The sequence below is a fragment of the Cebus imitator genome, unplaced genomic scaffold (assembly GCF_001604975.1).
Source record: "Cebus imitator isolate Cc_AM_T3 unplaced genomic scaffold, Cebus_imitator-1.0 Scaffold50, whole genome shotgun sequence".
NCBI classification, from domain to species: Eukaryota; Metazoa; Chordata; class Mammalia; order Primates; family Cebidae; genus Cebus; species Cebus imitator.
In genome coordinates, this window is record NW_016107365.1 from 2,520,556 (window position 1) to 2,533,566 (window position 13,011).

At 36.1% G+C, this 13,011-nt stretch overlaps 1 protein-coding gene across 6 annotated transcripts in view; it reads left to right on the forward strand.

Moving 5' to 3' along the window:
* Nucleotides 1-13,011, forward strand: part of TNPO1 (transportin 1) — a 99,775-nt gene that overhangs the window by 51,030 nt on the left and 35,734 nt on the right. For all 6 annotated transcript variants that reach the window (XR_005200088.1, XM_017527614.2, XM_017527616.2 and 3 more), the window contains 4 exons: nucleotides 969-1,102; nucleotides 7,805-7,886; nucleotides 10,489-10,611; nucleotides 11,771-11,889. Coding sequence is in view for 5 of the 6 variants with exons in the window: in XM_017527614.2 (XP_017383103.1) it covers nucleotides 969-1,102; nucleotides 7,805-7,886; nucleotides 10,489-10,611; nucleotides 11,771-11,889 (458 nt within the window). In the remaining variant the exon portion in view is untranslated. The remainder of the gene's footprint in view (nucleotides 1-968; nucleotides 1,103-7,804; nucleotides 7,887-10,488; nucleotides 10,612-11,770; nucleotides 11,890-13,011) is intronic.

Here is a 13,011-nt window from a genome sequence, read left to right on the forward strand (position 1 = left end):
AGCCTCCTGAGTAGCTGGGATTACAGGCATGCACCACCATGCCCAGCTGATTTTTTGTATTTTTAGTAGAGACGGGGTTTCACCATGTTGACCAGGATGGTCTCGATCTCCTGACCTCGTGATCCACCCACCTTGGCCTCCCAAAGTGCTGGGATTACAGGCTTGAGCCACCGCACCCGGCCAGCCTGGCTGGTCTCTAACTCTCGACCTCTGGTGGTCCACCCACCTCAGCTTCCCAAAGTGCTGGAATTACAGGCTTGAGCCACCGTGCCCAGCCTAAGTAACTTTTTAATGGTATTAATGACCTCTCTGTGCTTCAAAAAGAAAAGAATTACAGTGTTTAAATACTCTTCTGTATAAATGTAGAGTTTTATATTTAATTTCAACAAACTGGTATTTAATCCCTGCCAACCAAAATATTCTACACTTCTAAGTCATTTAATGCTAAAACTAAAATGTACCCTTGTATTTTAACGGAGATTTTACATACTTGGTGGTATAATGATTTGTTTTAAAACTGAATGTCAGGGTGGGCATGGTGGCTCATGCCTGTAATCCCAGCATGTTGGGAGGCCGAGGCAGGCAGATCAGCTGAGGTCTGGAATTTGAGACCAGCCTGGCCGACATGGTTAAACCCCATCTCTACTAAAAATAACAAAAACTAACTGGGCACCATGGCACGCAATTGTAATCCCAGCTACTTGGGAGACTGAGGCAGGAGAATCACTTGAACCCAGGAGGCTGAGGTTGCAGTGACCCAAGATTGCACCACTGCCATCCACCCTGGGCGACAGAGCAAGACTCCGTCTTACACACAAAAAATTTGAATGATTAAATTTATGGATTTTAGAAGGAATTTTATGTGGGCTGAGAACATTAATCCATACAAATTAGTCAGCATTCTTCAGTTTCTTTTTAAATGGCTTTGTTTTTAACAAATTCTAATAATTTAAATGTGTTTGTTACAGGGAGCATTTGGCGCCCTTCAGAAGATTTGTGAAGATTCAGCTGAGATTTTAGATAGTGATGTTTTAGATCGTCCTCTCAACATCATGATTCCCAAATTTTTACAGTTCTTCAAGCACAGTAGTCCAAAAATAAGGTACTTATATTGCCAGCATTAATTCATTAACTCTGATATAAACCTGACCATTACCTTATTTTTCATTATGTGATATTTTTGAGATTAGCAAAAGATACTGGATATTCCACAGAGGTGAACTTATGTAATTGAAATTGACTAATAACAAAATCTGTGAAATGTTGACTCTTCATGAGGAAATTTTCGTTAAACATGATAAAAGTTTTCTGCCTTTTAGAGTGGTTAATTATATTCATGATAGTTAACAGGCATCTTCTAACTTTTATTTAAGGCCAGGATTAGTTGTGATTTTTTTTTTTTCAGCTTTGATTTTAGAATCAGTATACATGCGCAGGTTTGTTACAAAGGGGTATTGTGTGATGCTCGGGGTTTAGAGAACAAATGAATCCATCACCGAGGCAGTAAGCATAGTGCCCATTAGGTACTTTGGCCCTCTCCCTGCCTCTTCTTGTCTTCCCCAGTGTCTATTACCTTCTTTGCGTCAATGTGTGTCCAATGTTTAGCTCCCACTTATAAGTGAGAACATGCAGGTATTTGGATTTCCATTATTATAATAAAGTTTTTATTCCTGGCATAGTTAACTAGATAGGAGTTCATGTTTCCAGGAAGTCTCCTTTTTTAACATTTTAACTAAGATAATGAAAATATGGTAATATACATACTTCACTTTTTGTGACCGATTCTCAGTAGCTGAAAAAACAGCTGGGTCTGGTGGCTCATGCCTGTAAACCCAACACTTTGGGAGGCCCAGGTGGGCGGATTGCTTGATCTAAGCCGGGGCAGCATGGTGAAACTCCATCTGTACAAAAAAATATAAAAATTAGCTGGACATGGTAGAACGAACCTGTGGTCCCAGCTACTTGGAGGGCTGGGGTGGGAAGATTGCTTAAGCCTGAGAGGAGGAGGTTGCAGTGAGCCAAGATGGTGCCACTGCACTCCAGCCTGGGTGACAGCAAGACCTTGTCTCAAAAAAAAAAAGAGAAGCAAAAATCCAAAAACCATATTTCTGGTAATTGATACAGAATTACCAATTGCTGGTAATTAAATATTAATAAACATTTTTTCACGATTTTTATTTTGTAGATGGTAATTTGATTAAAACATTAGGTAAAATTGAGCGATTCAGACGTATTTCGCCTAAAATCACAGCCCTTTGGAATGCGAAGGCAGGAGGATTGCTTGAGGCCAGGAGTTAGAGACCAGCCTGGGCAATGTAGCAAGACCATGTCTCTATAAAAAATAAGTTAAAAAAATTAACCGAGAGCAGTGATGGGTGTGCCTGTAGTCCTAGCTCAAGCTAGGACTTGAAGGCTCAAGTGGGAGAATCACTTGAACCCAGGAATTCAAGGCTGCAGTGAGCCACTGTGCTCTAGCCTGAGTGATAGAATAAGACCCTGTCTGCAAAAAAAAATTCCATTCAGTGAATGCTGATTAATACCCACCTGAGAGTCTGTTGCACATACTCTTGGCATTTTTCTTTTTAATGTATATTTGGGTAAATATCTACTATAAATATATACTAAACATATCCATCTCTATGTTGTCTTATTCTACATTATTATTTAATACCTTATTAATGTAGTTTAACTGGCATTTACTATGTACTCTTAAGTGTTCTTCCCTCTCAACATAACTGTTGGACTTCAAGAATATAGAATTAGGATATAGGAAACCATACTCCATTGCCTAGTTCTATAGGCAATGACTAAACAATTTAAAAATAAGAACCATTTTATCAGACTTGAGGCACACAGAATTGAATGATCATTCTTAGTTGATGACATTCTCATGATGGCCTACTTGTATTTAGCCTTTAGTTACATATTAGTTATTTTTAATAACATAAGCACTCAGATCCACCACTTGAAACAAAATGAAGACCTTGACGACAGTCTACATCTAAATCCCAACTTCATACTTCCCTTACATTTCTTGTTAGATAATTTTATTACATGCATCTGCAAAGGGTATGCAATACCTCTGTTTTTAGCATTGTAAGAGCTGCACAGTACTGAATGTAGTTGTAGGTAACTTTAATGATGTTAGGATTCATCTGTACTGAATTCATCTGTACTGTAGCTCATTTTGACTCCTGTGTAATATTCCATTGCATGACGATTAGACGGCTTATTTATGTACTTTTCCCCGAGGCCTATGGATGGCCTCTAGGTTTTCAGTAGTGCTGCTGAAAACACTTGTATACTTGTCTCCTCTGTCCATCCCGTAAGAGTTCTCTTAAATAGAGATATAAAATCTAGGAAAGAAATTTCTGGGACACCTGTGGCGGGGCAGCTCCTCAAGGAAGTAATATCAAACTGTTTTTCTAAGAAGTTGCATCATTTATACATTTTAAGTGTTGCCAATCAAATATATATTTGATGTTTCATTATGGTCTTGATAATATTCTTTGCTGTCATTAATGATGTTGAGCATTTTGTATGTTTATTGCCTTTATCTTGTTCTTGTCTTCTGTACTTTTCTCCACTAGGTTATTTGTACTCCATTGATTTACAGGAATTCTCATTCTTTATCAGTTATGTGTGTAGATAATATCTTCCCCCTTTTTGTCTTTACTAAGTGTTTAAAATGTTAAGGGCTTTTTGACATTTAAGAGCTTAATATATCTGGCACCTGTGGGTGTGTGCTACGAGATAGGGAAACATTCTGTCTTCCATTTAGGTAACTTTTTCTTGTTGTCACATTTATTTTATAGTTCCTTCCTTTTCCCCGTACATTTAAAATGTCACCTCTGTTATATGCATGGTTATATATGTATAGCATAGCATAGGTCTAGTAATGGGTCCTTTATTTTATTCCATTGCTGTTTCATGACTAAAACTTCAAATTGAATTCTGATCTGTCTCAGAGCAATACTTGGAGAGTTTGAGGCTTTTTTTTTTAAACAAATTGCAATTACTTAAAGTTTATAACATACTGCAATGAATTTCTACACAGCAAGGAAAGGGTTGTACAAACAGTTCAAACTCTATAAAGATAATTTTTCCATATTTTTGTGTTCTGGGATATTTCAACTTTAAAATTTTGGATAATGCTGCTCTTATTTATAAAGGTAAATTTATATTCTGTCCCAGAATGGAATGAAAATAAGGCCTACAGTTTTACAACGTATAAAATTGACAGAACTTTTAAAATAATCATAAACGGCAGGTCACAGTGGCTCACACCGGTAATCCCTGCACTTTAGGAGGCCGAGGCGAGTGGATCACCTGAGGTCAGGAGTTTGAGACCAGCCTGGACAACATGGCAAAACCCTGTCTCTACTAAAAATACAAAAATTAGCCAGGCATGGTGGCATGTGCCTATAATCACAACTACTCAGGAGGCTGAGGCAGGAGAATCCCTTGAACCTGGGAGGTGGAGGTTGCATTGAGCCAAGATCATACCGCTGTACTCTAGCCTGGGTGACAGAGTGAGACTCCATCTCAAATAAATAAATACACCTTCTTTAAAGAGTTTTACCTTATAAAAATATGTGTTGAAGAAAGGCTAAAAATCAGAATTTGACCTAAAATACCAAGACTTCCAGGATGAGAAATTAGAATTGAAAATATACTTCACTTAGCAGAACGACCCTGGGCTTATTAAATAACCTCAGATGTTTCTAGGGGGAATATTTTCTTATAATCTATGAGGAAGAGATCATATTGGAAAAAAAAATCATTTTTTAGAAACAAATGCCATTTATATGGTATCAGACATATCTAATTAAGAAATTGATACTGATTATGAAGATGTGACACAAGTAATTATTCTGCCTTTGTTACGGCCTTTGATCGCCAGAAATCAATACAAGGAAGTTTTATTTTTATATACAGAGATAGCCACAGCATTCCAAGTTTATCGTCTATGTTTCTAGCCTAGATCTGATTCCTTTTATTGGGAAATGATACTTAGAGCTTACAGTAGGAATGCCTTTTCTTTTCTTTATAAATTCTAAAATTGTCAAGGTTTATGAAAAACCTTGTTGGAATTTACATTGGAATAACATTAAATCTGTAGATCAATTTGGGAGAAATAGGTCATTTTCACAACACTAATTGCTTTTATTTATTTATTTATTTATTTTTGAGATGGAGTTTCACTCTTGTCTCCCAGGCTGAAGTGCAATGTCATGATCCCTGCTAACTGCAACCACTGCCTCCCGGCTTCAAGTGATTCTCCTGCCTCAGCCTCCCAAGTAGCTGAGATTACAGGTGCCTGCCACCATGCCCAGCTAATTTTTTTATTTTTAGTAGAGATGGGGTTTCACCATGTTGGCCAGGCTGGTTTTGAACTCCTGACCTCAGGTGATCCGCCCACCTTGGCCTCCCAAAGTGCTGGAATTACTGGCATGAGCCACCACGCCCAGCCGATTGTTTGTTTTTATTTATTTTGAGATGGAGTCTTTCTCTGTCACCCAGGCTGGGGAATGCAGTGGCACAATCTCAGCTCACTGCAACCTTTGTCTCCCAGGTTCAGGTGATTCTCCTGCCTCAGCCTCCCAAGTTGCTGGAAATTACAGGTGCATGCCACCACACCCAGCTAATTTTTGTGTATTTAGTAGAGATGGAGTCTCAGCATGTTGGTCAGGCTGGTCTCAAACTCCTGACCTCAAGTGATCTGCCCACCTTGGCCTCCCAAAGTGCTGGGATTACAGTCATGAGCTACCGTGCCTGGCCTACTTGCTTGTTTTTTGTTTTGTTTTGTTTTTGAGACATTCTCACTCTGTTGCCCAGGCTGGAGTGCAGTGGCACTATCTCAGCTCACTGCAACCTCTACCTCTCAGGTAGCTGGGATTACAGGCACGTGTCATCACGCCCAGCTAGTTTTTTTGTATTTTTTAGTAGAGGCGGGGTTTCGCCATGTTGGCCAGCCTGGTCTCGAACTCCTGATCTCAGCTGATCTGCCTACCTCAGCCTCCCAGGGTGCTGGGATTACAGTTCTTAATAAAGTTTTATACTTTTCTTTTTAGAGGTCTTGAACACATTATATTAAATGTATTCCCAGGCATTTGGTCTTCTGATACTATTATAAATGGTAGCATTTAAGTTACAGTTTGTACAGTTTTTATCTTCATTCCTGATATATAAAAACTGTATTAAACAAACTTCTAAAGAAAGCACATCAAACTGTTTCTTTTAATTAAAATGTAAATAATTCCTAAGTGTTGCTAAGTTTCTAAAAATTATTTGGGGAATGCTAATAGTAGGTGCCCCTGGAGATTGGTGATAGGAAAATTTCTGGAGGCAGGGTTTCACCATGTTGGCCAGGCTGGTCTTAAACTCCAAACTTCAGGTGATCTGCCTGCCTCGGCCTCCCAAAGTGCTAGGATTACAGGCTTGAGCCACTGCTCCCAGCCAGTAGTATTTTTATAGAATGAGAAAAACAGACTTTAAAGGATAGGCAGCTTATCCTGTGCTGCACATTTAAGTGGTTGAGCTCCCCATAGTATGCTTTTTTCACTTAATGTTATGTTAGTAAATGTTTATGTGCTTTGCTATAACTGCAGAACCAAAAACCAACTGTGTTTTTGGCACTGTGGTTAAAACAAAGAAAGGTTCTCATGGGGTTATATTTCAGAAGAGGAGACAGGACAGACAGTGAATAAGTAATATAATTTCATTCAGTGATAAGTGTAATGGAAAAATAATGAGATCAGGGGTAGACTGATTTGAAAATATTTTATATAAATGGTTCTCTGTAAAGGAAACATTTGTGCAAACTGTGAACAAAATAAGGAAGTGAGTCTATAAAAGATGGTGAAGAATGTTTAAGAGAACAGCAAGTGAGAAGGTTCTGGAATTAGGAATCAGTCTTTTAGAGTGACAGAAGAAAGAAACTGGGCTGTAGCAGCATAATAGGAATCGAAGTTAGGGGGTAAGGGAGGACCCACAGTATGATGGAATATCTAGACAAATGGTCAGCAAACTATGACTCAGCCAAATTTAGCCCACCCATGACCTGCAAGGTAAGGATGATTTTTAATAAATTTAAGTGGTTGTAGTTAAGAGGGGAAAAATATGACAACAAGGTCTTAATGTGGCCCATGAAGCTTAAAATATTTACTGTTGGACTTTTGTTTTATTGTAGCAACCTGAATGAGGGGGTAGTGTGGTCTCTGTGTGTCAAACAGGCTGTAGTGGCTTTTGGCACAGTGGAAGTCAGGAACCAGTTACAGCCTATTTCAGTAACCCTGGTAAGACATGAGAGATCATGTCTTGAATGAGAGAAGTGAGGCAGTGAGAAATGATTGGATTAAAGAGTAAATTTTTAAAGGTGGTGCCAATAAGAACTGCTCAACAATTGAATTGTGTATGCCAGAACACATGGACTATTCTTCATTTTTAGTTTCAAAAGGAATGGTTACCCATTATTTTGAAATCTGTAGGTATCTTAAAAAAAAAAATTATACCCCTTGCCCAGCCTCCCACTCTTTAGGGGTATGAACTATTAAATATTTGCACATGTCCTTTCCAACATTTTTCCGTTACTTAGAAACACATAATGCTCTGCAACTTGCATTTCGACTTAATATATCATTCAAATTCTTTCTTTGTTGATACAGAAGTTTGACTCATTTTTTTTTAGTGGGTATATTAATAAACATATACCATAATTTTATGGAGAAATGATTTTGCCAGTTTTCTATAGACAGAAAAAAGTTACAATGAGCATATGTTAAATTTTTAACTTTGTTTCTAGGTCTCATGCTGTTGCATGTGTCAATCAGTTTATCATTAGTAGGACTCAAGCTCTGATGTTGCACATTGATTCTTTTATTGAGGTAAGACTTGTCCTTGTCCCCCACCCCAGCTTTTTTTTTGAGAAGGTTAAGTGATGCTAACTGCCTGCAGTTTTGCTTTAAAACAATAATCATTTATAATTATAAACTCAACATTTAATTAAATGATTTCTGATAGTATTAAAATTGGATAGAGATAGACTAATTATTGTTAGCTGAAAAAGCACTTCTTTTACTAATTTTTATTTGTATCATTATACAAACACTGATTATGGTGGTGGGGGGAGTGTTTACTGTCTTGACTACTTTAAAAATTTGTCCTTCAATATAGTGTTCAAGTTGTAATATGGAAACCAAATCCCTCAGCTAATGCAGTTTTTTTGAAATGTGAAAAGTCGGTGAGGTTAGAATCTGAAGGCACAGACTATAAGGACAGTATTTTCCACTGGTCTCCATTGTAAAATTAGAGGCATCAGGAAAAATTGACTTTAAAGGCATTTTGAACTTTCTGATAAAAGCAGAAAGAAAAGAGCATAATTTTCTGGCCAGGAACCATAAGCACCACAATTTCTTTTCAAAATCTCTGCTACTTGATAACAATTAGAAGGATTGTTAAAGTTCCTTAAGCACCTTCATTTTTATTTTCATCAAATGGAATTTTAAAACTCCTGTAGAGGTCAGACTGCTGATATTACTGTTGGGAAATTATAAGGAAGAATGTGGGATGGGGGTGCACATTACTTTTTTTTCTCGTCATTTAAATTGACCAGCTTCTTTCTAAGCATCTATTACCAATAGACTAAGAGTAGTAGCCATAAAGATCCTTTAGCCAATCACAAGTTAAAACCAAAATGTTTCTTAAATGTTTTTGCTGACTACTACCTACTATGAAACAGACACTGTGCTTGATACTAGGGATACCTGAATTTTATGCCTGCGAGGTGTTTTCTTTCAGTCTATCCTTGTCTAGTCTAGAGGTGGTATAATGTAGTGGATAATATTAGAGGTCTGCTGTAGACTATCGGTGTTCAAATCCCAGCTTCTCAGTTTAGTAGCTTTGTAACCTTGGATACTTTATTTAACTGATGTTATCTTTATATCATCTGTCAAATGAGCCAACGATTGACCTACCTTGTTGGTTGTTATAAACCTAGTTGATAAAAGTAAATTGGAACAATGCCTGCCATAGAAAGTAAGCGCTTCATGTTAGCTATTGAAAGTATTCATAGTAGTATTTCTGTTGTAATTATCCTGGTGTTTCCTTTTAGTATTTTTCTTCCACAGTTTAATAAAGGGGATAGTGATAGACATACCAGCATCTTATAAGGGAATATAATTTAAAATAAATGAAATTGAATTCTCTCTGAAAATAAAAATTTCATAGGACTATACTCCGCAAGTGAGGCAGAAGCATTTTCCAACATTTTTTAAATGTTTTGCTTTATTATTAATATGTTAATATTACTTTATTACTTAGTAGTGCTACAGGATTTAGCCAGTTCTTCACCCTACAAAAACAGTAAGCCTCTGGAGGAAGTGCTTCTAAAATATAGTAGGCCCTCAGTAGTAATTCGCCAAGTGAATAAGTAAACTAGTTTTATTCACTTGCCATTGTTTTCATGGTATCATGCCTGCTAAGTCTAAATATTGATGAAAAGTTTATGGTTACCAGTACATGGCTATAACGTATAACCTTGGCAAAGCTGGATATTCATTGACAGTAGTAACAAAAGTGACAAATGCAAGGTGATGACATTGGATATCCCCACCCCCAACCCAGTTGCTGCTCTCTAGAGTAAATTCGTGAAATTTTTAAATAAAATTTTATGGAGGATGCACTATTAATGGCAATACCTGCTGGGAAAACAGTGCTCTTCTCTAAAATGCATAATTAAAACAGGAACTACATAGTTTCAAGAGTGTCAAATGTAGAAGCAGAAACTGGAGAAATGAAAAATTTTTAAATGCTGCATTAATATTTCACACAGTATTCCATTTGATCATTGGATTTCTCTTTCTTTCTGGTGGTTAGCAAGTTACTTCTATGAATTTGTTTCCTTATTTGTAAAATTGAATAACATCTTAGAGTTTTGAAGATCAAACAAAATAGTCTGTTGTCCATTCAGACATTGTTTTTACCTTGCAGAGGTACTTGTAGGGAACAGCATAATACTTATTACTAATTTTATTGACCAACATCAGTTTAGGGTTAAGTTGAAAAATCAGTATATATTAATATTTGTCGATTATTGAACCTATATCACCTTTTTATAGAACTTGAATCTATTACCACCTCTCACCTTAAAAATCAGGCTTGTTAGGGAGTAGTCTTTTGTCCCTGCATCTGGGTGAGCTAACAAATGCTCCTGTGTCCTAATGACATGGTTTCTTAAAAACTAAAAATTTCCTCAAAACACAACTGATTGTACTCTCACAGAAAAGAGTAGCTTTTCATCTTTTATCAAAATCATAATCTTAGTTATTCCACATTTAGTTCTTATAATCTAATATTGTAGGCCAATTCAAGTCAGTTTTTGGTACCTTATCTTCATAGGGTTAATTTAAATGTCACCAACTTGCAGATTACTTATTATTGTGTGTAAACCTGTCTAAAACTAGAAAAAAATTATTTCTTATGCAACAGAATCTCTTTGCATTGGCTGGTGATGAAGAACCAGAGGTACGGAAAAATGTGTGCCGAGCGCTTGTGATGTTGCTCGAAGTTCGAATGGATCGCCTGCTGCCTCACATGCATAATATAGTTGAGGTAACACTGGCAATTTAAAGGCTCTTTCCTCATCTTTGCCCTAAAAGAAATACTAGATACAACATACTGGATAGGGAGGGGACTATAAAGTAATTATGATTGTCTTAAAATTATAAATTATCTTTATGGGGATTTTCATGTTTCTGGGTATATAGCTTTGGAAGTGTTTGAAGTAGTATGTTATCTAGAACCTCCTTTTCACTTCCAAAGTTCCATATGGTAGAGAGAAGGCAGGATCTTTTTTAAAGGTTGCAGTCTAAGATCTATTAAAAGCCTAGCATTCATGGTATGCAGCAACTCCTGCTAAAACTTTAGGAAACATGCGGATGCATAAGATAGGCCTGTTTTCTCTTTGAAATATCAGGCCAGACTGGTTGAAAGTTGAGCATTAACTAAAGTGAAGAAATTTTATCACTTGCTTGGCCACACTGGGGAGCCTAATTTGCAATGTTACAGTTCTTTCTTCCACAGTGTTCAGTAGCAAAGGAGTAGGACATGACGTAGCATGTAATACAGGTTGGCCTGTGATACTTTTCTGTGGCCACATTTTGTTAGGGGACATGTTTCAGTATGGAAAAGGATATGTACAATCTATTAGTTGGTGTTTCTAGTCTCAGGTACATTGTGAAATCACGTGAGTGAATTTGGCTTGATGTGTTCAGAGGACATGAGGAATCTATTTTGTTGAGAATTAAAAATTATATTCACATTAGGAAATGTCACGACTATTGCCCAAATTAAAAGTGATTTTTTATAATTTCAGCATGTATATCACTTTAAACGTGAAAATTCATATACTTTACAAGAGACAGCTTGAGTAGTTATTGTCTTCATTTTAAAAAATAATATAATGGAGTTCTTAATTGTCATTTTTATGTTTCTAAGAAGGTTTAATATTTGATTAAAATTCACATTTCAAAAATCTCAGTGGTATCATTAAAAAAAAAACTACACAGAAACAGATGATATATTCACTGAACACTTCTCATTGAGTAACATTTTAAATTTAACTTTATCTTATAGTCAGTCACTTAGGAAACTTTTTAAAAATTCAGAAGCCTAGGTTGAAAACCACAAGGTCAGAAACTTGCTTGATAATAGGACTGAGTTGATATTGTGTGATTTAAACTGACTAATATTAAGGATCCTGTGTTTCTAGTACATGCTACAGAGGACTCAAGATCAAGATGAAAATGTGGCTTTAGAAGCCTGTGAATTTTGGCTAACTTTAGCTGAACAGCCAATATGCAAAGATGTACTCGTAAGGCATCTTCCTAAGTAAGTGTTCCCTCTTAAAAATGCTGCCTTGTTCTTTAATTTCTTAAGTGATCCTTCATTTTGGTATTCTTATAAAATTCATTCTTGCCATCAGGGAGTGAGATTCTAAAGAAGCCAGACTTCATTTTATTTTAGGTAGAGAGTTTTTTTTCAAAAAGCAATTGCCTATTTTAATTTAAAAAAATTATATAAGGATGGTTTGTTCTAAATTATAATTGATTTTGGATAATTTGTGGCACAATATTTTGTGTTTTTTTGTTTTTTAACAATCCTTGGTATTTAACCATAGACCCTATTGTGAGGTGGTGTTTTGTTTTTTTTTTTTTTTCCGGAAAAGAATTTCCCACTAGTTGTCATGCAACAAAATTTAGTTAACTTAAGCCCATGTTTGTAAAGTAAAGTAATAAAAGCTCATGGGAGAAAACTAAATTGCAGAGAATTTTATATTTTCTGCGTTTTCACCACCCTGAGTCATCACTGTTAGTATTTTTGATGTCATCTTTTAATTTTTGTGTGTGTGTGTGTGTGTGTGTGTGAAAGTACCATATACTGAATAGCATGTATTCAGGGTATTTGAGAAGAAATTTGGTTTAATAATACATAGTACATTAACATGACATCTCGCCTATAGCTAGTGCTTGAAATTTTAAATATACTATTTAATGGTTTGTTCTTTTCAGTTATTGTATACTGTGTACTTTCCTCCACGTCATTAGTCTTTAAAACATCAGTGGAGATTTGCTGTTCCATCAGGGAATACATAACCATATTTACAACAATTATATATGTGTACACTATAGAGAGAGGGAGAGACTGTTCTCTGCCATTGAATATTTAGGTTGTTTTGGCTTTTATTTTTCTTCATAAATAATCCTGGAGTGAACATTTTTCTTTTTCGATAATAGGTTATTTCTTTTTGTTCAAATTCCTAGGAGTGATTTTTTTTTCCCCAGAGTCAAAGAATATGAGCATTTTAATGGTTCTTCATGATATTCCAAATGGTTCTCTAGGAAATTTGTAGGACTTTATATTCCCCTATGTCTATTCTATCACAACTTTGCCAGCCATGAATTTTAGTATCTCAAATCTTAGCCATCTGGATAAGGGAAAAAAAATATTTTA